General features: G+C 43.8%; 1 protein-coding gene across 1 annotated transcript in view; it reads right to left on the reverse strand.

The window, feature by feature from the left end:
- Positions 1-1,927: 1,927 nt before the first annotated feature.
- LOC115812759 (tenascin) overlaps positions 1,928-26,464 on the reverse strand; it is a 24,715-nt gene continuing 178 nt past the window's right edge. The window contains 22 exon segments of the mRNA XM_075353575.1: positions 1,928-2,038; positions 2,210-2,373; positions 2,787-2,948; positions 3,528-3,624; positions 3,739-3,890; positions 4,226-4,358; positions 4,801-4,931; positions 5,961-6,104; positions 6,850-6,969; positions 7,229-7,372; positions 7,809-7,931; positions 8,891-9,160; positions 15,245-15,523; positions 18,463-18,726; positions 19,122-19,211; positions 19,787-19,972; positions 20,231-20,500; positions 22,140-22,293; positions 23,341-23,456; positions 23,834-24,305; positions 24,477-25,822; positions 26,165-26,464. The exon segment at positions 26,165-26,464 is cut by the window's right edge and continues 178 nt beyond it. Coding sequence (XP_075209690.1) covers positions 1,928-2,038; positions 2,210-2,373; positions 2,787-2,948; positions 3,528-3,624; positions 3,739-3,890; positions 4,226-4,358; positions 4,801-4,931; positions 5,961-6,104; positions 6,850-6,969; positions 7,229-7,372; positions 7,809-7,931; positions 8,891-9,160; positions 15,245-15,523; positions 18,463-18,726; positions 19,122-19,211; positions 19,787-19,972; positions 20,231-20,500; positions 22,140-22,293; positions 23,341-23,456; positions 23,834-24,305; positions 24,477-25,822; positions 26,165-26,464 — 5,228 coding nt within the window.

Raw genomic sequence — 26,464 nt, forward strand, 5'->3', positions numbered from 1 at the left:
GCTTGGTCATGGTGAGGGTGAGTTTCACAAGGAGCATTAAGAATTGTTTTTATGTTTTTACTTTAGATGCAAAATGCAATGAAATATACTTACCATATTTCATTTGTTTCATTGTAAATCTTGGAAAAAATGGATTATGTTGTGTTTGTTGATTGTTACTTTAGAGGTGAGAGAAGCACACGTCACTGTTTGTACCGTTTGCTTATTAAAATGTAACACTAACAATGACAGTCGTCAGCGTTTTTGTTATTTTTCTGCCTGGCTCCACCAAATGGATGTCAAATATTGACATGTTGTGAAACGTCTGCTGTTATTTGCAGAGAAAAATGATCATATTTAATACTGTTGTATGTATTACATTCTATAGCCACTAGAGGCCGCTCTTTCCCCATTTTCATTTCTCCATGACTTCTAGGATGTAATTTTGTTAAACAGTGCTTCAAACAAAGTACTATGAGAAAAGTTTTTTAAAAATTGTCAAGGATAGGGATTGGGTTTGGATTGATTTGGTGGAATTTTTCATATGACCAGTTATCAAACAATTATGAATTGAACATTTCATGTGTCTCAGGTATTGATGTTTCTCCAAACATCTATATTTGACATATTTTTCATATTTTAAGATGGGGTCGTCCTCTCTGCGGTTTCGCTCCAGCAGTCTGAGTGCAAATAGAATAACTGTCATGTAGGTTGTGTTTGTAAAGAACATCTGATATCACAGCCTTCCTGCACCTGATCATTAAACAACATTTCTAACGACAGGCCTCTAACATAACATACGAACAATGTCATGTTTATTAAAAAGTATTTTATTGTAGAACAGGGTACTGATAATTTCTCTGTTTTCATTTAAACAATCGAAGAAAATCATTTACACACAATTTATCATGTCTGCTGTTTTCCCCCTGTGCTGTAGAGTTTGTCTGTCTGTGGACCGGAGCAACATAATAATCAAACAACAGCATTCTGAAGATCTCAGTATGACAAAGAAAAAAACAACATTCCTAAACGTATCTGTCTTTTACCAAAAGCACAATATTTTAAAATATGTTTTAACTTACAAATGAAATGACGAATGGAAGTGTAAGCTATTAGAGGCTTTGTACGTTCAGGTAGCACAGGTTCTATACATTCTCCAACAAATAAAGCAAAATGCATTTTATATACCATTTTTGGGAAAACCTTTAGGAAACCTTTAGAAAACCTTTGGAAAACTCTGCTGCATAATGCATGTGTCCTGCACTCTAATGCTTCTCAATACAAACTTTAAATCTAAACCGTGGCCTTAGTGTTCAGGGAAGTCCCGAGCTAGGGCAGGTTATGCTAATGCTACTAGACCCTGCGATATCGACCTCTGACCCCGCGCTCACTGCCCCCCCCCCCCCCCCCCCCCCCCCCCCCCCACTACGATTCTAAGGATTGTGCTGTACAGGATTGCTAAATGTATCTCTTAGGCTGAGAACTTTCCCATCTCACAGGAGGAAAATGAGCAAAAAGGAGTGAAAGCTAAAAATCTGATGAAACCAGGAGAAACAAAATATTCCCAAAAGGTTCGTATGAAATGATTTCAAAAAGTTCATGTGCCAATCGAGACCAAGATTACGTAAAACCCTCCACCAGAGAATATGTCGTTTTAGATCAGATCATTTCATAACAGCACACAGAGAACGCCTGTCCTCTCTCTTTTTCTCTCTCTCTCGCTCTCTCTCTCTCTCTCTCTCTCTCTCTCTCGCAGGTTAAACATCCTTATCTCGCTGTTGGAATGTAGTGGTTGTTTGGCTGGAATCTTGCACAGTCACTTTGGTCTTTCTAGTTTTGTTTAGGTTTTTTTGTTTGTTTTGTTTGTTTGTCCCAGGGCGAGAGCTGAGACCAAGGGCTGGGCTACAGAGGAAGGGAGACTGCCTGTGTCAGGCTGCCTGGGTCAGGCTTAGGATCTTTTCCTTCTGCCCTCCAGGTTTCTGAAATTGACTGGTCTGATCTTCATCTCTGCAAACGGGATTGAGTGCTCGTGGCCTTTCCAATGGAACCAGTTTATGCCCTGGAGAAAAGCAGAATTAAAAAACAACAACAACAGTTTAGCAGTCTGTCTATACTATAACAAGTGATGCAAAGTACTCAAGTAAATTTAAACAGAGGAGAGAACCAGTCTGATTCAGTCTAAACTGGGAGGGTGGGGTGCTGAGTGAAGTGCTGTGTGACTGGCTCTTACTTTGCTGTGGCTGTTGTCTCCATATTTTCCCATCAGGTTCACCCGGTGGCAGTTTTTGTACCAGAAGGCTCCTTTGTAAGACAGGGCGCAGTTGGTGACTGCGATGTCATTGTCGTTATCGTAGGTGGAGAAAGGCCTACCCTGATGATAAGCCAGGGAGTCGCCTTGGAGATGAAAAAAACAAAACGAAACAAAACAAAAACTCACATTCAGTACTTTTAGTAATGCTAAAAACATTCAGTATTAACATTATGCCTTTGGACACAAAATCAGCTTAGGGAAGTTCAGATTGATACCCTGAAGCTAAATAATGATGTGCAAATAAATAAATAAACAAATAAAGCTGTATGTATTTTTATCCACCACTAGAGGGAAGGCTTTGATAACTAACGAAAAATACTATAAAATGAACAAAATGCCATAAAAACACTAGAATAATCCGTATTTCTTATTTAGCAGTATCGAGAGGACATCCATGCGGAACAGCTTCACTTATCTATGAAATCTGTCCTTTCAGTATAAAGACGTGTGTTCCTTGTCCTGTGCCCGATGACATGACTGGGAACTGACTTCTTACCAGAGTTCCCACTGTAGGCGCCAATCTGGAGTTTGTAGCGGGTGCGAGCTTCACCCACGGAAAATTTGTCGTACTGAGCGTAGGCCGTGTCCTGTCCGTCCCTGAGGTCGACACGCAGCTCGTACAGGCCCGAGGATGTGATCATATGAAGGTTGCTCAGTCCTGATGTGTGGAGAAAACACAGAAAAACACACACACACACACACACACACACACACACACACACATCACTGTCTCTGTGGGTGTGCCCCGTAGAGAAACAAACAACACATTTCAGCTTGTTCCCAAAACCCCACCGGTAAGTACGAAATAGTTCTGAAAACAGAAAATGTTAGGCAGAAAAGAGGATGTTTAATGGGAGTTCCAGAAAAGGTGAGACTCTAGAAAGACCACAGTGAGGTCAACAGCAGTCTAATGGGAATTTATTTCAAAATATACAAATTAAATGTCCACTGAGCTGTGTAATGAGCTTGGTGCTTCAAAACATGCCTCTGAATTTCTGCAATTCAACCTTTTAAAAATCACTTTAGTTTCATGGTGTGATATTCCACAGCTAAAAATAAAAGCATTCTTGATCCAAAAATTCAATTATATGCAATTAGTTAACTCAGTTAGTCATTGTCTCAGAGGGTCAATGCCCCTAAAAACACAGTTTACTCATTGGGTGCACAGTTGTACTAATTGATCGTGGTTAAAGGCAGAATAGCTTTGGATTACCATAACAAAAACAAAAAGACCTACCTAGCCAGAATTCATCGTTAATGTCACCAAATCCGAGAGTGTAATTCTTCCAGTTCCTAAAGAAGTCCACGTTTCCGCTCTGGCGTCTCAGGAATACCTGCAGGATAACCCCAGGATCAAGCTCCCTGAAAACTGTCCATATGTTTCTGCGTTCACTAAACCAACTTGTCTACTGGCTGTACGAGGATCTACCGTGAGCTCATTGACTCACCAGCCATCCGCCTCCATCCGTAGACATGTCACAGTGCACCCGCAGGGGGAGCCCCTCATCCCCGTTAATGAAGATGTTATACGGACCAGAGCTGACTTCTCCATTCAGTAATGTTTGGGAGCAGTCCTTTGGATGCCTGTATAGTTTACCAACTACACACAAATGAACCAAACAGAGAGAAACAAAGAGCAATTGAAAATTATCATCACTGAAACCGTACCAACGTATTTTAAGGTGGACACATTGTGTTGTCTGGAGAAAGACCATTCGATTCAGTTTGACTCCATTCAGTCAAGTCGTATTTGTAAAATACTCTTTACAACACACCATGATCACAGCTTTTAACTGCTTTTACTGAGATACAAATAGCCTTCAGAGGAACCTCAGAAGGGGGAGCCCATCATTCTCTGGCCTGGCACCAAGTACTTCAGGAGGACTTGGAGTATAACAGTCCTGATTTGCCGTGTCTGCAGTGTGAGCGACTCACCTGTGGTGAAGACTGTGGTGACGGAGCGGCTCCTCTTCCTCCCTGAGGCAGCCTGTAGCCTGACGGTGTACTCAGTGGCGGATGACAGCTGCGACAGGGTGTAGGAGGTGGCTGCTGGCTCTACAACCACTTCCTGTTTCATCAGATCGTAGACAGAGGCAAAGAAACAATTTTAATTTGCTTTTATTGCCTCACCCGTTTAACTGTTTGTTTTCATTTGTTTTTAATTCACTAGTTACATTTATAGATGTATTTCTTGATCTGTGTGACTAGGCCACATGAAGGTGGATTGTTTTTGACTTTGAACCTGAAATGTGTCACAAGCCCAGGTTTTTTTGCAAGATTGAAAATATCAGGTTGAGCTCTACGTGGGTGTTTGCTTGGATTCATCGAGTCCTCTTCACCAACTTCCGACTCTCCCCACTCACACTCTCATGGCATACTGATCAATACTGATCACTGTTCCAGTGCAGGCGTTAACCCTAAATTAGCATTAACGCGCCTTGGTGTATGATGACCTGAGAGCTTGCTTTAATGGGAGAATCAGGCTGAAAAAAAAACCCCACAGTCCTTACCCTGACGGTGCCATCGGCAGACTGGAAGGTGAGGATGTAGTTGGTGATAGTGGCTCTGGGACGTTGCCAGGTGAGAGTAGCGCTCTCAGGCTGAATGTTACTGACGGTCAGGTCTCGTGGAGGATCGATATCTACAGCGACAGAAAGGGCCAGAGGAGAAGTGCATCACAGTTCTGCTTTAAATGTCCCACAGAAAAGCCAATGTTTGGGTTTCTTTTGGATACGTCAAGTTGGTTGCCTTGTCTTAAGTGAGCAGTGCTCCTCTAATCACATAGAGAAGTCACCTCCTCAGATTTAGCCTATGGGATCTGCTCTTTGCACCAGCCAATCAGGATCATTTAAAATCTTCTCAGTGCCAACTCCACTCTGGATGAGTGTTACCTCCACTACTGTGGAGCAGTTAACAGTGTTTAAAGTGGTTAAACTTTAAAGATGTGATTTGTCCATGGACAGTGTTTAAAGTGGTTAAACTTTAAAGATGTGATTTGTCCGTTAACAGTGTTTAAAGTGGTTAAACTTTAAAGATGTGATTTGTCCGTTGACAGTGTTTAAAGTGGTTAAACTTTAAAGATGTGATTTGTCCGTTAACAGTGTTTAAAGTTGTTAAACTTTAAAGATGTGATTTGTCCATGGACAGTGTTTAAAGAGGTTCAACTTTAAAGATGTGATTTGTCCGTTAACAGTGTTTAAAGAGGTTGAACTTTAAAGATGTGATTTGTCCGTTAACAGTGTTTAAAGTGGTTAAACTTTAAAGATGGGATTTGTCCGTTAACAGTGTTTAAAGTGGTTAAACTTTAAAGATGTGATTTGTCCGTTGACAGTGTTTAAAGTGGTTAAACTTTAAAGATGTGATTTGTCCGTTAACAGTGTTTAAAGTTGTTAAACTTTAAAGATGTGATTTGTCCATGGACAGTGTTTAAAGAGGTTCAACTTTAAAGATGTGATTTGTCCGTTAACAGTGTTTAAAGAGGTTGAACTTTAAAGATGTGATTTGTCCGTTGACAGTGTTTAAAGTGGTTAAACTTTAAAGATGTGATTTGTCCGTTAACAGTGTTTAAAGTGGTTAAACTTTAAAGATGGGATTTGTCCGTTAACAGTGTTTATAGCAGCTGAACTTTCAGGGTGCGGTTTGTGCGGTCGGGTTCGGCTGGACATCTCACCGGTGGTAAAATCGGTGGTGGCGGAGACGCTCTTCTGACCGTCTCTGGTCGCGTGCACGCTGACAGAGTAGTGTGTGTCCGGAATCAGAGAGCTCATCTGAAACTCCACCGTGTTCCCGGACACGTGTTTTGTCACGGGTGGCACTGTGCAGACACAGAAGCAAGGCCAGGATGGTTCATGTCAGACAGACGTTTGGAATGATACACAGAACATTTAGGCTTTTACAGAAACACCAAACTGCCAAAAATAACTATCCCTGAGTGTGTGTCAAAGTGACAACATCTGCAGACCAAACTCCAAACACATTACCGTTATAAACAGAACTGTCAGATGTAAGAGCATGTTTATTAGACAGGTGGACTGACAGTGGGTGCATTATGTATTTATGTTATATCTTTGAGTGTATGTATGTTTAGTTAAGAATGTAATAACAGAGCCATACTAAGAGACTCTAAAGACTACTGTTAGACCAAATTCCACTTTAAACTGAGAAATTCCATTCATACATTTGAGTTCTTGGCTAACCTTAAACCTGGTCAAATAAACTGGCTTTCAGTCCACTTTTACTGTGATTGGTCCATTAATAGTAAGAAAGCTACCATTGTTCCAGCCTTAGATAGAATGGTAAGGGAGAGATACGTACTACAAACAGTATCACAGCCATAACTGTCAAACCCACCAGTTATATGTTCATTTATATGTTCTGAGTTAAGACATTTGGTTAAAAGAAAGAAAGAAAGAAAGAAAGAAAGAGAGAAAGAAAGAAAGAAAGAAAGAAAGAGAGAAAGAAAGAAAGAAAGAAAGAAAGAAAGAAAGAAAGAAAGAAAGAAAGAGAGAAAGAAAGAAAGAAAGAAAGAGAGAGTGAAAGATCAAAGATGAGTGTCACACCTGTGTCTGCTCTGTAAGTGATGATGTATCCATCAGCTGTGGCAACAGCAGGTTGCCACAGCAACAGCGCTTCCGTGTCAGTAACGTTGACTGCAGTCAGACGCCGAGGCATGTCCAGCCCTGAACAGACAAGAACATCTCAAACTTTTCTGGCATTTTTAAAATTTGTTTTTTCTTTTTTTGCAACATACAATACTGCCTCACAGAAATCAAGGCAACTTAAGTCACTGATCTTTACATGGAACATGAGACATTTTGGGAAAAAGACGAAATGAATGTGTCACATCCACAGGCTACCTTAATGTAGTGACCATGTGGTTAAGAGAACGTGTCAGGAGAGAGGGATGCTCTTCAGGGTGAGGGACAGAGCAGTACTGACCTGTGGTCACAGAGTCAGTGGTTGGATCACTCTCCTCCAGACCTTTCACAGCCACCACAGACACCTGGTATTTCTCCCCTGGGATCAGGTTCGTCAGCACAGTCTGAGACTGTGAACCATCTACCGTCACTGTCTTAGGAACTCCTGCACGAGACAGACACCAGTCAAGAGCTACATCAATATGTCCCTAAAAGCATCAATACATCCCCAAAGAACACATCGCGATTTTACAAACATCCCTAAAGAACACACCACGGTTTTACAACATCCCTAAAGAACAGACCACGGTTTTACAAACATCCCCAAAGAACACACCACGGTTTTACAAACATCCCCAAAGAACACATCACGGTTTTACAAACATCCCTAAAGAACACATCATGGTTTTACAAACCAGAGCTTTCCATTAATTGCCTGAAAATGATGTAAAGGAAAAGAAACGATAAGCAAGAAAGGGGAATTTGAATGGGGGGGGGGGGGTATGAACAATTTCAGTTTGTAAGGGTGAAATATTTCCTCTCTTACAGTAGGAAGTGATATATCTGGGAAATGTGCTACCGCTCTGGAAGTTCCTTCTCACCTCCTTGGATTGGAACGTAAGTGATGCGGAAGTTGTCGACGCTGGTACGCGGCATGGTCCACTGAACCAGAGCAGAGGTTTCAGTGACTTCAGGGAAACGGATACCACTGGGGTTACCCAGGCCTAGACCATAAACAGATAAATAAAAGTCAGAACAATTATCGAATTCTGACTGGCCACCAATAACTGCTCTGGACCAGTTTCATTTTGGAACCTTGTGCTTTTTCTCAAATACAGACTGGATCCACACATTCACAGGTTAAAAAAAAAACAAAAAGACCAACAAAGACACTGAGAAAAGAGGAAAAGAAGAGAGTGAGAAAGAGGAAAGTGTTAATCCCCTTCCTTAATCTGAGGCACCAGCCCCTAGAGAGAAAACGCAATCCATGAATGCAAAGGATAGGAATCAAGTTTCACGGCAAACACCCGAGATGTTCTCCAGGTTCACGTCACAGGCCTCGGAAAGACAGAGAGACGCTGAGCGCTCTCTCTCTGAACATGCTTGGCGTTGGAATTTCAAACATTCGACAGGTTCGGTCGATGAGCAACAGACGTGTGTCTGCATGACTGCATGTCAGAATGGACATCCCAAAACAAAACAAACCAGGTCATTAGTGTTCAAATGCATGCTAGAGGGATGGACTGATGTTATGGCATTGCTATCGTCATGTAATGAAAAGATACAATCACATGGATTAGATATTAGTGAGGGTCAGAGACCTGCTGACTGATTTTTCTGTTGTCAGTTATGGCCACAGGTCTGACCAAATGTGGTCAGGAGACATTTCTGATGGCTTTCTCTCATGTCCTACAGAAAGAGCAAAAATAAAAGTCTGTGGAAAAAATAATGGAAGCATGCAGAGTGCTGGAGTTAACTGTTGTAATGATACATTTTAAGCCATCAGAATAACAAAGATATAACAGAGACCACACAGTTATGGTAAAAACGCCTCTTCACAGACCACATTTTGTTTTTAACATTCCAGGAAAGAGAACCCATTAGAACAGTGAGGATAGAGAGTGGTAAGGAGCACGTTAGGCAGGTTCACTGTACACTCGTGGATGACGGCGTGAGGTGGTACCTGTTCTGGCGACGGCCGTAACCGGTTGGGAGCGAAGGTCCAAAGACACGCCATACAGCTCAATTTCATATTCAGTCCCCCCTGTTAGCTCAGTGAGAACTTTGGTTCTCTCGTGTCCGGGGACACTGAACTCTTGCGGGTGGGTGAGCTTTTTGGAATCCCTAATTTTAATCACAAATCGATCGAAGATGTCGTCAGCGGTCCAGGCCAGACGGAAGCTTTCCGGAGTGACGTCGGACACGAAAAGGTGCTCGATCTCCGGTTCGGCCTCTAGTTGACAAGGGGAAACGTTTCTTTTTTTCTCTTTTCTCTCCTTTTTTTTTTTCCTTTCGACTCATAAATGGAACTTCACATAAATGCCAGCAAAACATTCAGCTGCGACATTTGATGGGTGGTAGACTGATATTCGGTTTAGGTCCCATAACACATCATTCTCAACCGATCGGACATGCGTTTTAGGTGAGAGCACCATTGCCTGTGTTAGTCAAAATCAGGACACAGAGCAGCAATTGAGCACTGCTTTATTTCACATGAGTAAGTAGAGGAAATCATTTCACACAGCTCATACACACATTAACACAAACACACATATACACACGCACAGACACGCACACACGCAGTGTCAGATTAATTTTTCCCCAAGCTTTGGATGCTGGTGGTTCTGCATAACTTCAAACCAACATGCTGTCGTACTCACAGCCTTAGTAAGGAACATTCGTGTGATATTGAAATAAACAGAGAAAGTGGAGGAGATTAGAGGATGTCACACATAATGTCTGAAGGGCTATGTGTTTACTCGCTTTCCACCCACGCTCATACTCTCAGGAACTGTGAGATTCATTTACCTGATGTTTATACCTCATAAACCATTTGGTTTTTGCCAAACACGTGACTTAAAGATTTAGTTTTATGGTAAAAAGCAATAAACACATGTCCCCCCTCAGAGATGTTTTGATATCCTCCGTCAATGTCAACTGGCACTGCACACGTTGCATGCCGTGCGAAATAACTGTGTTTCCCTGTTTCCTGAAGCCTGATATGAGTAATGAAAGATTTACAGATGCAATCTGTGACCTCATGCAATATTTACATCTGTGGCTATTATATTTAGATCTGTACCTATTCACAGTCTGATATTTTGAGGGTTGAGATTTAGCTAGAAAAAAAGTAAACATTCAGTAATGTTTTATTGTTGTTGTTGTTGTTGTGTGCATGGTTTTGTTTGTTTGTTTGTTTGTTTTTTGTAATTCTGAAACTTAGTGACTGATGTTGAACAATCAGCTAGAGATTTTCTGCCTGTTAGTTTTGGAGGGAAAGCACAGTTTAAATATGGCAATGAAAATGTGTTTGCCCATATTTTGGGGGTGATGAGGATAAAGAACCGTTTAGAGAACCGTAAAGAACGTTTTCTCTGTAGAAGAGACGAGAGAGAAAGGAAAGTCTGCATGATGAGAACAGACGTGAATGGGCATTGGACATTTGACTTGAGAGAGGTAGGTGTTTTCTTTTGGGGCTTCCCCATCCAAGCATCAGCTAAACTGTGCAGTTCACCAATTCATCTCTCCATTTGTCTATGATCAGGTCAGGGTTACAGCTAGTCATTTGTCTATGATTGGACCTTCTCAAACCAGACTAGTTTGACTGATCTTTTTTTTTTTTACCTGAAAGACAATTGAACATTCATTTACAATGGTGCTATCCATATTTTTTTCATAAAAAGGTTGTTTGTTCTCACTGTCCAGAATCCCCCTCTGAATTAAAAAAAAACCCCATTGGATGCGATGACGCTCAGGTGGAGAAGCCCCTCTCAATAGAAAAGTGTGAAAATGGAGAAGATGGTACCTGTCACAGCCACTGTGGTCAACGGCCGGGAGCGTAACCCTGACCGTGAAACCCCGGTCAGTCTGACCTCGTAGCCAATACCGGTGATCAGACCCCAGATACTCACAGAGGTCTGGTTGCCGGGCACCGTGACCTCCTGCGGCTCCAGCAGACGACCGGAGTCTGTCACCTCTACGTGAAAGTGGCTGAAGCCATCCGCGGCTTGTGCTGCCCACGTCACGCGGAAACCAAACGGAGTAACGTCCGAGACCGTGAGGTTGTCCAATTTTGGCAGAGGCTCTGAGAGGTGAGCGTGGGTTGTTGTTGTTTTTTTTTTGTTTGTTTTCGTTGGGATTTAGGTTTTAAAATGGGCAGGGGAGGAAGGGGACAACATGGAATGAGAATGCAGAGCTGGTGTGTGCAGTGATTGCAAAATGTGGTGTCCCTAAGATTCCCCTATGAGCTTGTGAACATCAAGAGACATTGAGTTATTAGAGATGACTAACAGAGGAGGCTGAGAGGAACTACAACACTGCAACAGAGCCTTATCTGTAAGAGCACTTATAAAAAAAAACAACAACCAAAGAAAATAGAAGTCGATCACTGAGCACAGCTGTAGGAGTCACAAATCAATCCTTTGTCTGGATCAAGAGCTACGAAACTGTCAACAAAAAAGACGGTTTGCCATTCCTGCCAAGTCTTAAAGGCAGACTGGCTGGGTTTTGGTTCCAGTGCTTGGATGATTTGGTAGCAATTGAAACTCTGGAGCCATGTGTTAGTGATTACCGATAACCAGTCAATAAGATACAATCGACAGTAAAAAGAATTTAAATGACATTTTTGTCTTTGTTCTTTTCTTACGTTTAGAAACTTTAAAAAAGAATATCTTTACCAGCAGTACTTTTGATTGCAGCCAACGCTGAGCTGTGTCAGTGAGACTTTCTGATAACGTGCTTTTGAATGGCTCATACCTGATGTTCTCTTTCAGACGGCCAGACGTGGACTTTCCAAGGACACAATGTGAGATTTAAAGTTATTCAGTTTTTAGGAGATTTAAAAAGTAGGTAAGAGTGTTGAATGTGAACTTTGCCCTTTTTGAAACATGGATGTCAAAAAGAACAAAATTCCCCTCAAGCATCAACTGACCGTCAGTAGCTACTGTCCGACAACAGTTGCTAATCTGTTGCTGAATTGATCTGGTTTGGTTTTAGAGGGTCTATTGTGATAAAGGTTTGAAAATGTTACGTAGTACCTGTGGTGGTGTGAAGAGAGACTTTAGGAGTTTGGCGACCGTGAGAGAGACTGTAAAACTCAACGTCATAGACTGTGGAGTCCATCAGACCTGTGACGGTCACGTTACGTTCTGTGCCTGATGGTCTGAGTTCCACCACATCATAGATCTGCTCACGGTCCGTGACCCGAACCAAAAAGCCGTCAAAATGACCTGCCACTGTCCTCCAGGACAGCGTGAAGTTACTCGGACTGATATCAGAAACTCTTACGGCGCCCACTTTGGGCTTGGGCTCTAAGCAAGAGAACACATGTAAGTTTGGTTACTCTCCAACTCTCACTCAGCTGAATCAAGACTTTCCTGGGTAGATATCTAAGAATTTGTCTCTGTGAATATGCTACAATCTGTCACATCAATGAAAGATATCCTTAGGCCATACGTAAAAACCGAATTAAACAATTAGCACAACACAAAATGCTAACGATTCTCGTGGTGATATTGCACTGAATGTAATGTTTGGCGACGTGACAGTGAGTTTCAAACAGAACTGTGGAGAGCTGAAAACATGCAGGGCAGTACCTGTGGTGACCTGAGTGGTGAGGGGGGGTGTGTTTCGGCCCCCAGAGCTGGCATAAAGTTTGATGCGGTACTGTGTGTCTCCTTTGAGCCCGGTTAGAACCGTGGAGCGCGCCCCGCCGGGCAGAGTACGCCCCGTGGCCTGCGAGGGCCGAGCGGACTCTCTCACCTCGACTATAAAGTTATCAAATGCCCTCTCTCCCGTCCTCCAGGAGAGCAACAGTCTGTCTGAGGTAACGTTAGAAACAACTAGCCCGGACAAGTCGGGCTCTGGCGCTACGGAGGAAAAGAGAACCCACCGCAGACGTTTAATGCAGACGCCGTCTTCTGATGTTCTCCTTTTGATTAACAGACCTCATGCTACTCAGCCAGGTGCTAATTGTCCTTAGTACACATTACATAGGTTCAATTTAAGTGTATTTGTGTGAAGATAAACCCTAAATCCATAAACATAAAAGAAACTTGGAAAGAGGTGTGAGAATTGGAATACCTGTGGTCGCCACAGCACTGACAGTGTGCGTTCTCGCTCCTTTCACAACTCCAGTGACGTAGACTATATAATCTGCGCTGGGCCTCAGCCCAACGACATCATACGACATCGCATCGTGTGATAGATTACGTTCAGTTGGCTCCCTTAGCCAGTCAGAGTCTATTATCTCCAGAATAAACCCTTCAAAATCTCCTTCTGTGCCATTCCAGGAGATGGAGAAGCTGTTTGATGTCACGTTAGACACATATAGATTCCCAACAACAGGTCCTCTCACTAAAACGAGAAACAGTCATTGGATTTTCAAGCACAGCAGCTGAAGTGAAAACTATGTCAGTATCTTTAAGCCAGTTTTGGGCATTTCTAAGTCTTATGAATTTTTAAATGTTCAGTGTTAACTGCGCTACTTGTCCTGGCCTATTTTAAAATGTGCTTGTGAAAAATCTCACTGAAATGATCACTAGTATTAGACCTTTAGATAAAAATGTGATGATAAAATGTTTGCCTGGATACTGTCAGTAGTTTGAGTTATTTCATGTTTCTGGTTAAACTCAAAGACCTTCATTTATCAGAAGAGAGTAGGAGCTGATCTGAGCTTAAGACAAGGTTCTAGACCTCCTGTAAATGGTAAAGTATTCAAAAACTATTTTAAACAACTGTCTCTATTTGAAAAATGAAGGCTTAATGTCTCTGAAGTTTATCACGTACCTCGTGAGGCTTAGCATAGAGAAGCAGGTGCAGACTGGAGACAGGCATTGAGACATTACAGTGAGAAAACAAACAGAAGGAAAGTCCAGAATCGGACAGAGAATTTGAAAAACAGGACAGCCAGGACTCGACAAGATACGTACACACGTATATCCCTTTTCTTTTCCTTTTTTTTTTGTTCACTGTAGTGTCAAAACCGGTTAAAGGAAGACACATGTTAGTAGAGGACACAACAGGAACACTTCTCAACGCACGAAAAAGAAGCAGTGACTGATTGGTTTCTTTTATGAGTGCCAATGCAAAAGTATTTCTTCAAAAATACGCAACAGTTTGCAAATGTCTGAGGTGCTTCTTTTAAATGGTTTGAAAAGTTGAAGATTTAAGCTTATCGGTAGGTTTTGATGGTTTCACAAGCAGCAAAAGGCTGGTGTTTGTTTGATGTATATGGAGAGAACATGCAGATGGTAGGTGAGAGAATAAGGATGTTATGATCAACAGGAAGAAGACCAGATGGACAGAAAACAGTCTGAGATATTAACCTTTGTCTCAAAGGAAATTCAAACATTATTTGAGTATGCGTTCTGTTATTTAAACTTTTTAGAGATTTCGTCTTCATGAAACATTTTATTTATTAAAAGTTCTTCACCATCTGGTTAACTCAAACGTATGGATGCATAATTAGGTGACTGAGCCATTATTTGTTTGTTTGTTAGTTTGTTTGTTTGTTTTTATCAGTTTAAGGGCAAATGTTCAAATATTTGTCTTCTCTTTGCAATTCAACAGATTCTTCATTCAGCACCTTTTTATGATGTTAATCTAATAATCTCACATTTCCTTTGTGAGTCAAACAAGCAGTCGGCCTATTTGGTGTTAATCTCACAGTCTCCACGGTACAGATGAAATGAGGACAAAGACGGGCAATGGGATGGATGCTCTGGGGATGGTAATGGGATGGGATGAGGTTAACCGTGTTTTGCAATCACTGCAGCGCATCAGAGATTATAAGGGAGGGTGCCATGCACGAAGGGGGAGATGAGATGGTACAATGAGGAAGGTAGCAGGAGTATTAAAAAAAAAAAAAATTCTGTCACCTTATTGGTTTCAGCCGAGGGGAACACGGGATGAGCTTCTAAATGTCGCCCTGCAAGCAACTTTTCAAGGCAAGACCGACACAGTGGCTGGAGGGTAGGACTGGCAAACCATAAAACGACTTGTTAAAAAAAAAAAGATAGTTTCAGCATTGTTATTATCTGTCAACGATCCAAAGAATTTGATCAAGTAGCAAATGAACGTGATGTTGCTTTTTTCCGTGCAAATGACAAGGCCCGGGGCTTAAGAGAGACGAAAGCGATCGAAGTGACACGCAAGATCCCGATTGACACCACAGATCACAACTGGAACTGGAGACGAGACAAGTCACACAGAAGGGGGAGGAAGCGGAGAGGGAGCGAAAGAGAGAGAGAGAGAGAGAGAGAGAGAGAGAGAGAGAGAGAAAGGGAGGTTTTCCCCATAGACCACTGGACAAAAGTACCTGTGGTGGCTGCAGCATAGAGAGGACCCAGGACAGTTCCCTGGTGCAGCCCATAGAGGGCGATCACGTACGAGGTGTTGGGCGTGAGCCCGGCTAGACCCAGGCTGAGGGCATCTCCAGACACCGACAGGTTTTGCCACTCTGGACCACCCTCTGCGTTTGCAACCTCAATCACAAAGCTCTCAAAGGAAGGGCCTTCCTCAATGGTCCAGGACACATTGAAGCTGTCCCATGATATGTCTGACACTGTGAGGTTTCCAAATTCAGGCTTCCTCTCCTCTGACAGACAGACAGACCAGAGTGGGTTCAATACCACAGAACAACACAACAAACTGCAGCCGAATAATTAATTATCATTATCGTAGTCATGAAGAGGTGATACCTGTAATTGATACTCTAACGATTAAATTAGGTTTTTGATAAAAAATGTTTTAAAATGAAATGATTTCTCACTGGCATTATCTAATAGCATTTGCAAGCTCCCAACCCTCTCCCATAACCCATTAAAAAAAGAGAGAAAATCACAGAGGAACTGAAAAAACATGCTGCCCTATATCACTGTTACTTTTCATGTCTGAAAACAGAAAAGTCTCTCTTTTTTTTAGGACACTCAGATTTTCATTATCAGTGCTCTACACATAGAAGTGCACAACAGGACAACAAGAAAGCAATCGTGTTTAACCTTAGAAACCACAGATGTTTAGATGAATGAAGGAAAGGAAAAAAAAAAACAAATAAATAAACACAGGACCAACTGCATAGTGGTAGAAAAAATGGTTTGATCCATATACCTGTTCTGGCATGTACACGGACTGGTTGAGTTCTTTTTCCCTTTCTTATCCCAACCAAAGACACATCATACAGTATTCCAGCAGACAAGCCGTCTACATGGACATCAGTCGCATTTCCAGGCACCGTTATCACATCACTCTGTGCCTCATCAGCAGCGGACATTATTTCAACCAGAAAACTACCATAGACCCCCTGTGGGGCTGACCAGGCCAACCTCATTCCGGTCGCAGTCACGTCCGTGACAGTGAGGTTGGCAGGCAGCTCTGGTTCTGTGCCTGCAGCCTCAGAGGCTGACTCTCTCTCTGTGTGAGTCATCTCTGTTATAATAGGAGTGTGGGTAGTGACTGTAGGATGACCCCCCGTGTAGGAGTTTGTCAACTTCGTCTGAGTGTTTTTGACACTCAAAGCCATGACGTCAGAGGTAGACTTTGGTGCTAGACAAAAAAGTGCATTCGGCAGGTTTAAAGAACACATCATAAAAGGGAGAGAATGAAATAAGCTGTAAGGGGGAAAAAAAACACTGTTAGAATGTGACAGACAAACAGCGTAGAAGGAATCAGATCTCTGGTTTCTGCAGACAGAACAACATTACATCATCATCTCTTCTCTCTTCTCATGCATTCAGTTTTGGAATATTTTATGAGTTTTGCTCCTCACCATCACAAACACAGTACAAAGACACACTTTTCTGTCTTCAGAGAAAGCGCTGCTGTAATCGGGCAGCGAGCGTGCGGCAGTAGGACTGGCTCTAGAGTCGAATATAAATGCGTCAAACAATCAAACGTAACGTTTCAGGCATTTTACGTTCTTTACGCGTCAGTGATGGTGGAGTCACGTTTCCGCCCTGACAGATTTCAGGTACGTGTCTTCATGCATGTTTGCCATTTGTGCTGATCAGCTATGGAATTAATGGCCTGTTTCATACGCCATTAATCTTTGAAGGTTCTGCGTAGTCCGCCGGGGGCGGAAGTACACGGTACACTTCAAAAAAAATGATGAAGCCATGCGCTGCCAAATCGGATCCGATCGCCTCAGACACTAGAGACGAGACAACATGCAAAACTCGAGGTGCAAGAGAGCCATTCAAATCACGGTCATGAAACATTCATGTCCATGTCATCACCGTCATCAGACTGCCGCCCGGGCAGATGATCAGTGTGAACCAGCTGGGCTGAGCCATCTGTTGCAAACCGGCGGGGAAGAGTGAAGATGGATGTGATTCGCCTGTTTCCGACGGCGTGATTTCTAATGTATGTGGGATGAAGTGGTATGGTTTTTTTTTTCTCTGGGGAGTCGTGAGACATGCATATGGGAATGGATGGAATATGAGGATGGGAATGGGATGGAGCCAGGGTGATTTTTATGATATCCACGGAACGCTAACTGCTCTACCATATTGTATATGGGAGCCACTTCGTCATGCATCTGTGCCATTTGATACTTCAATCTCTCTATTTTTTTTTTCAGTCTTAGTACATAAACAGAGTTAAAATCGACGTACAGGAAAACCGTAAAGAACAGATCTCATAGGCATGCAACCCAAAAGGGAAGTTTATACCTGTAACGGCAACTGCCTCACACAGCAGAGATCTCTGGCTATCGGTCATTCCGTAAAGCCTTATCTGATATTCCGTGGAAGGCCTCAGACCATGGACTTTAGTACTGTTCACTTTTCCATGAAGATGCATGTTTTTTTTCTCCCTCAGCTGAGAGACGTCTTTGAGTTCTACAGCGTAACTATCATAAGCCTCCTGGGACTTCATCTCCCAAGAGAGTTTGAATCCATCAGACGTAACATCTGACACGGTCAAGGCACCTGGTAAGTCTTCGGACCCGCTACCAGAGAACGGAAGTTCAGTGGCGTCCAGAGACGCAAAGCTAATGACATTTTCGTCCGTTCCCTTAGGAATTTTGAGCTCAGGGAAGGGCTCAGCTAAATAGAAAGTGAAAGATGCTAAAAGAGAAAGACAAAGACATTGATGAATGTAAAGAAGAGACAGATGAAACCTTGGCACATCAGGCCAACAGGAGAAATCAACCTTAAAGACACCTTTTTTTCAGACAACTCTCTCATGTGGCCACTGACTGAGCCCTGTGGGACTCAGAGAGATAAAGTAATCAGATATAGCAGGACACAAAACAAACAGCATCTTGAAAAGAAAAACTATTCTAAAAATTGAGAGAGATTATGGGATATAATCTTTTTTATCCATGTTGCAAGGATGCTGCATGTTTTTGCATGCATGAAAAGATGGACAGGAACATGGTAACCTAAAACAGGAACATGAGAACCTAAAAAATCAAACATGGCCTGGTCAAGCATCTGTGAACATCCACGACGCCACAGTCACACCCAGCTTCACGCAAACTGTAAAGAATTAGTTGATTTTACTGGATTTTTCTGGAATTTTCCAGAGATCCCTCACCTGTGGAAGCAGTCAGAGTGGCTGGAGAGCTCCTCCTCCGACCCCTCTCGGCCACTAGCGTTATCGTGTATCGCATCCCGGGAACCAGGTCGGTTAGCGTGTGCGTGGTCGTGCTACCTGGCAGCTCCACCTCCTCTTGCCTGCCATTGGCTGACGTGTACACCAGCCTGTAGGTGGAGATTTTGGCTCTGGGTCTTCTCCACGACAGTGTCATGGTGTTCTCTGTGGAGTCTTTGACTTGCAGGTCCCGCGGGGCATCCAGATCTGAACGTGAACACCAATGAGTTTCCTACTTATCTCTTCTCTTTAAGCTTCTCTCAACTCACGGCTTTTAAAGACCAGTAAGACGGACTCACATCAGTTATACAGTGGAGGGTAAGATGGACGACTATCAGTTATACAGTGTAGGGCACTGATAGCAGCCTTCAATTAATGCTAAAAGAAGTCCCTAAATCCATTTGATCAATTTAAAAAACAGAAAACTGAAATATTTCAAAATAGACCATATTTGGTGGTTTGTTTTGAAATATTTATCTTTTTTGAGTATTTTGGAGTTTGGAAGTTGATCAAATCTTGGTAAAGTTTTTGGCCATCCCTCACTCCCCAGGAATCAGATGATTGGTGATACACGGTTGGCGTGATAGACTCTATGGTCTTACCGGTCACTGCGTTGGTGGTGGCTGGAAGACTCTCCCTCTCATTCTTCACCGCGGTGACGCCAATGCCGTACTCTGTTCCTGGCCTCAGCCCTGAAACACACCACACCAGCATTCAGCCCATACAACATTTCTGATGACAGACTTGACCGAATATGGGTGTCTGGAGGTTGTTTGACAAAAAGTGATTCAACAACATGTCGCAAATTAGAGTCAAAATATGGTTCACAAAAAAAAAAAAAACGTTTCACTTGCAAGAGGAAAAATAATGTTCAACTACAACAGGGTTTGTTAGGTCACTTTTTTCTAACCATATTACTGCAGCCATGATACTGAATGTGATGGTATAAAGAAAGAGACCAGCTTGTGAGTGCCAGGTGAAAATATTCAGTTACTGCATTCAAACTGTAGACATATATGCGAACACAGAGCTTACACCGGGCACTGAGAGGATGAAATGGAGCTTTGGTTTAAAACTAGTGTAACCTTTGTATTATTTGGTTATGAAATCTTGACAAAATACTCTGAAAACAAACTCACAAATCTTATGAGACAAACCTCAGATCTGGCCCTTTGAGACTAAATGGATCTGAAGAGAGATGCCGTTTATAGCTGTAGACTCATGGTTTGGGTTAAGACTCTGTGGGTCTGGAATATGTGGGTCTCACCAGTGATTGTTGCCCGGGTTACATCCCCTTCTCCCCTGGGAAACAGCTCCTCCCCGTGGTTACCCCCAGCAACCGGAGCAAACTTGATGCGGTAGTTATTAACTGGAGCAAGGCTGTTCCTCCATTCCAGAGTAATTGTGTCATCTGTCTGACTCACCATCCGCAGGTCGCTTGGCATGTCCAGATCTGGAGTACATCGAAAATGGGTGACAGAGAGTAGAATCAGGTCCTGGAGCTCACGATTTGTTTGCCCTCATCACGTAATGCTAAGTAAGACTGAACACACATGCTGAAGACTGAAATACAATTGTATGAAGCTTTTATGAGTTGAGTTTAGATTGAGTATAGACAGAGTTTAGACTGAATGTAGACTGAATGTAGACTGAGTGTAGACTCAATGTAGACTCAATGTAGACTGAACTGATGGTGACTGGAGTTCCCAACCTGTCGTGAAGGTCCTGTGGACCGGGTCGCTGGTCACATCTCCTCTCCTTGAAACGACGGAGACATCATAGTCAGTGTCGGGGTGCAGTCCCTCCAGGCTGTGCTGGGTGTGTGTAGAGGAGAGGTCAATGTTACGGCGGTTGGAGGGGTCCGTGCTCGGCCCATATGACAATGTCACCTTGTCGACTGAGGCCACGGGCCGGAACCAGGAGATCAAAGCAGTCGAATCGGTCACGTCCCGCACATCCACCTGACTCGGGGCGTCGATCTCTTCAGAAAAAAAAAACAAAGTGAAAGCACATCAACAAAGGTCAATTTACGTGTGACTCTGTATCCACGCCTCAAAATAGGAGGCTCCTCTGTGAGTGTTAAATCACATATTTGGGGCAGCCGTGGTCTAAAGGTTAGGGAACCGGGCTTGTGACTGTGAGCAAGGCACTTAAACCCAATGCTCCCCGGGCACAGAGGAATGCTGCCCACTGCTCCTGCGTCTGGTGTGTGTGTTCACTACTGGTGTGTTGGATGGGTTAAATGCAGAGGACAAATTCACTGCTCACTGTTCACAGTGTGTGCGTGCAATCACGGAACTTAACATGTGTCACACTGTATGACCTTCATGTGTTACACTGCGATAAAATGTTACACTGTATAAATTTCATGTTGGTATAAGTCTTTGTTTGAAGCAGTCTGGACAGAATAGAGGTGTTGCATGTATGCTTGAGTTCAGCCTGAGGATTAGAATGGAAATGGATCATCATCTCTGATCATCTCTGCCTCCATCACAGTTTATCAAAACACTGTGAGGTAACGTGTCAGCCAGGCAATGAGAGGTCAATAGGTTTTATATCTACAGCGATATTTGTCCTGGCAATTCAGAATTTCTGTAAATAAAGGGAGCTCAAGTTTTACGTGCAGTAAAAGGCAGAGGAAACCAGTGTATACGGCCAGATTGGAATGAGGAAAAAACATGTCTGTGAATATTTGTGAAAGTTCTGAAAAAAAATCACAATTTGTCTGACAAGGGTATTGGGGGGGGGGGGGGGGGGGGGTGTTAAATTTTGTCTCTCCTGACTCACAGATCGTGGATCCTCAGTGACAGTTTAACCGGGTTCTTAAAACTCAGGTGAGGTAATTGACTCTTCTCCTCCTTAACGTCCTGCGAGCTTACAGAACCGCCTGCTTCGGTCTTTAAAAGTTCCTTTGGCAAAGATCATTTCACCACTGACCCGACAGTCAGCAGGGCCAGGACCCACAACCCAACCCAGTCAGACATGGCCCACGGTTATAAAGTCTATATACCTGAAACTCTACCCATTTCAAGTAATAAACTTACTTCTAATAATCATCAGGATTAAAAACAAAAACAAGTAAAGTTCAATGAGGAAAAAAGAGGAAGAAATTACATGTTGATAGTAAAATAAAGAATCAGTGAAGAGCAGACCTAGAGGAGAGGGAGGGGAGGCCAGCACTGTCTGTGATGCAGTGGCTGCACTGGAGCGTTTAGAGGGGCATTTTCCAGAGTTTTCTGCTGGACCGAGCTGAATGCGCCACTGGTTTTAAACATGGTTTGTAAATGTGTAAAACTGGTGTCGAATAACAGAATGTGCATAATGGTACAGAAGACCTGAGGCCATATCAGAACAGTAGTACAGTCTTGTCTACCAGCCAGTCTGTTGATGTCATTCTCACAGATTCATGTCAAGCTAATGGTATACTAAATGATCAAGCTGTTGTCAGTCAGGTGAACATTGTTCTGCAGCAAATGCTGTGAAATTCATTGTGACGGCCCAATCTTAGAGAAAGTAGTAACACTTATGTCCTTATATTGTGGTAAAATGAAGACAAAAACAATGTGTGAAACAAATGAGGAAAAGATGCTATGAATAAACCAATGAGAGCGGAGTATTACTCGTCATCACGGTCTGGCTCATGTAAGGGCCTCTGGTGTTGTTTTTGATGACCCCCACAGAAACCTCGTACTCCTGTCCTGGCCCCAGGCCTGACTGCTCAAAACTGGTCTGGGGAGAGGTCAGGGTGTGGACGATCTTCCCGTTCTGCTCCTTCTGTGAAAGCATAAACAAAAACGATGGGAACATGCGTAAAATAACAGAAACCGCAACATGATCAGTTTTAGGACAGCCACATTTTAAAATCTAAACGTTAAAATCCTGTAAAAAGTGGCTGGAGTCACATAAGTATGGATGCTGAGTGTAAAGATATTCATAAATGCAAATGAGCTTAAACTGAAATTCAAAACAAGTGAATAAGTGTGAGATCAAACATGGTTCAGTTTTAAGGGCCTCAGGCTTACTACAGTGGCCACTGATAAATCAGCAAAGAAAAACACATGCTATTTATGAATGTTAAGAGAAAGAGAGTAACTTTTCTGTGGTGTCATGTGCTTTTGTGTGTTAGATTGTTTAAACTAAGCTCTGACTGATTGACACTGATACTGTCCATGACTTAAACAGGAATCATACGCCCATGGTACCTGGCAATTCAGCATGATTACAGACTGAACCATCTAAATTTGCTGTTGGGTGAGTGACAGGATAAAAGGACTTGGATCTCTCCTTAAAAACCAACAAACACTCCAGTGCAAATGCTGATGGTTGAGGCTATCCTTTTGGAGCACTGAAAATATTTATGTAGCACTTCAAAATAAACCAGAGAAAGAGGCCATCTGAACTGCAGAGCGACCCGCTTTCTAACATAAACCTCTTGACCTCTGACCTGCTTTCAGTCGCACCCCAACAATGTTTTCACTCCATCTTGGCACTGGAGGATTCCTTAACATCGTTATGGCGTTAAGAAGGGCAAGACGGCCACTGACACCAGGAGGTCCATCAGAAACGAACAGATTACCTTTAATCGTACATGTGCTCCCCCGTTCTCTTTTCTGTGCAACTTAAAACATTGTATGTTCCAGACATCTAACTTTGAATAATGTAAATTGATGGTTTCATGATAGATTTATACAGACATTACAAGGGCGTGTGTCTACAAAACCAAAATATCCTCAGAGGTAGCGTGCGGTTTTGACATGGATTAGCGCTCTGGCTCGGGACCGGATCCGTCTCCATGGTGACGTGGCAGCTGCAGGGACTGACCGTGTTTTGGAAGGTGATCTCCCAGGCATCGAACGGAATGTTCAGCTTGTCCCACAACACCTCCACGGACGTCTCCCTCACCGATTTAAACTTCAAACCCCCTGGCTGCGGCAGATCTACCCAGACGAAGCCAAAGCAACAAAAAAAACATGAAAACAAAATCAATCGAACCAAATCAAATGAAGCAAGCACTTTGTCGTTTGCTTCTCTGTGAAATTCATTCAGCTGAATGACGTCAGGTGAGAACGTTGTGAAAAAGGACCAAACGACAGGGATGATGACTGTTTTTGACATGACTAAAAAGTGTGGGTGTTTCTTAATCCAGGATTCTACATGAATACTGATAAGCTTCACTCATAAGCTCAGTCAGTTTGTGACATTAAGGCAGTGACTAACTCTTATCAGCAGTTGGAGAACCTCTGATAAGAAACTTAAACGTGTCCTAACCATATCACCGATGGGAATCAGGCAGTTAGTATGTATGGGGACCTACGTGTGGCCACTCTGGCGATGATTGGAATGCTCTTCTTATTGCTTAGGATGGCGTAAACCTTGATGAGGTATTCGATGCCTGGCTCCAGGCTGGTGATAGTGGTAGCGGTGCGATCTCCGGGCACGCGGGTGTCCACCTGCAGACCTCCGGGGGTCGTGGGGACATGGGTGATCAGGTACTCAGCGACCTGCATCTCATTGGCCCAAGTGAGGTTCACCGTCTCCGTGGTTACCTCTGTGACTTTTAAGTCCTTAGGTGGGGAGACTAAAAAAAAAGAAATCAGGCAGCATTAAAATCACAACTTTTTAACAAACTACCTTGTAAAAGTGCCACACTGAAAGGAATCTATGTTTACACTGAGATCACTAGCAAATCTTCAGCACCACACAATCAAAAAGTACAGAAAACAATCAAAGGAAATGTGTTTTTCCTGCAGAGCTTCAGTTTACCTCATTTTTCTCACTTTACAAAACTATGAACAGAATCTTATCAACCACTGCACTATTTTAAAGGTCGTTTAGAAATTTTACTGGCAGAAAAATATATTATAAACAGCAACACACAGGAGAGTGACCAAATTTTAAGCAATCTGGCGTCCTCTGAAATGGTTTGTCAGAGCCCACTGTATTTTTTAATTTGGCACATGTCTTCAAATGGCCCCACAGGGCATCCTACCCTCAGAGCAGTCTTCCCCGATGTATCCTTCATCACAGACACACTGTCCGTCTACACAGCGGCCCTGTCCGTGGCAGTTGTTCGGGCAGCTCTTCTCTCCGCAGTCATCGCCGACGTAACCGGCTTCGCAGACGCACACTCCGTTCTCACAGCGTCCATGGTTATTGCAGTTCGCAGGGCAAGTGAGAGTGGAACAGTCGTCACCCGCGTAGCCTTCCTGACATTGGCAGCGCCCGTTCACGCAATAGCCACGCCCCAGGCAGTCATTGGGACACGCCCTCAGGCTGCAGTCTTCTCCAGTGAAGCCCTCATTACAGACGCACTGCCCTGCTACGCAGCGACCGCGGTCCAGGCAGTTGTTGGGGCAGCTCAGCTCGCTGCAGTCCTGACCGGTGTAGCCCACGAAACACACGCACCTCCCGTCCACACACTGGCCCCGCCCGTAACAGTCAGACGGGCACGTCCTTGTGCTGCAGTCCTCACCAGCGTATCCCTCCTCACACACGCACTGGCCATTGACGCAGCGCCCCCTGTTGTTGCAGTCATTGGGGCAGGAAAATTCTGAACAATCGACTCCCTGGAACCCGACGCCACACTCGCACCGGCCGTTAACACAGCGCCCCCTGTTGTAGCAGTTGTTGGGGCAGGCGAGTACGCTGCAGTCCTCGCCTTGGTAGCCCGTGTCACAGATGCACATCCCGTTGTAGCATTGACCCCTACCGTTGCAGTTGTTGGGGCAGGTCAGCCTGGAACAGTCCTCCCCTGTGTATCCGGCGCTGCAGACGCAGGAGCCGTCGACACAGAAGCCGTTGCCCATGCAGTTGTTGGGGCAGGTGCGCTGGCCGCAGTCCTCCCCCGTGAATCCTGCGTCGCAGTAGCACGTGCCGTTGATGCAGCGTCCGCGGTCGTAGCAGTCGTTAGGACAAATCAGCTCAGAGCAGTCGAAACCCGTCCACGGCTCGTTGCAGACGCAGTCTCCGTCCACGCAGCGTCCGCGGCCCAAGCAGTTGTTGAGGCAGTTGGACACGGAGCAGTCCTCGCCCGAAAAGCCCTCGGTGCACACGCAGGCACCGTTCACACACTGTCCGTTCTCCCCACAGTCGACAGGACACGTTTCAATACTGCAGTCGGGACCGGAGAAACCCTCGAAGCACTGACATCTCCCGTCGACGCAGCGACCTTGATCTGAGCAGTTTTCAGGACAGTCGGGTATTGAGCAGTTGGGGCCCTTCCAGCCGGGCTCGCAGATACAGCCACAGATCTCCATGCTGTAGTTTCCACGTCCACTGCAGTAGGGCTTAGTGCCCACCTCACCTAAGGATCCAAAGAGTGAAGAGTTACATCTCACACATTGCACTGATATCAAATATTGTCATTTTAGATCATGGCGCATAACTTCTTATGTCTTAGCATTTAGAATATCACTAGAGAAATATACTCCCTCTGACATTTTGATTGCTTGACTGACATTTTGTTTGCTTGACTTGGGTTATTCCAAACTTGAACAACAAGCCGTTCCATTTTGCTCAAAAAATTCACATTGATTTAAGCTACCACAATAACAATCGTTACCAAAGACAGAAATAACCTAGTGATCCGGAAGATATACGATATACAATACACAATATACGGTATACGATGCACAATATACGATACCTGTGACTTGAGCACTGCAGCAGCCTGATTCTCCACTACACTGTTCCCTCAAAGTGGACACCTCTCCCTCAAGCATCTCTAGCCTGCTGAGCAGGTCCTTCAGCTCAGGCAGGCCGTCTGTACAGCCGCAGGCCTGCTTGGGGATGTTGATGCGGTGAGTGAAGACGATTTGGTTCTGCCCGTCGAGGGTGTGCTCAGTGATTTGCGAGCCAGATGCCGCATCCCTTGGTTCCAGGTCCGTTCCGCCAGGCGAGTCAAGGTCCACAGAGCAGAGAGAACTGGCTGGGACGTTGATGGTGT

This window comes from Chanos chanos, chromosome 1 (genome assembly GCF_902362185.1).
Source record: "Chanos chanos chromosome 1, fChaCha1.1, whole genome shotgun sequence".
Classification (NCBI taxonomy): Eukaryota; Metazoa; Chordata; class Actinopteri; order Gonorynchiformes; family Chanidae; genus Chanos; species Chanos chanos.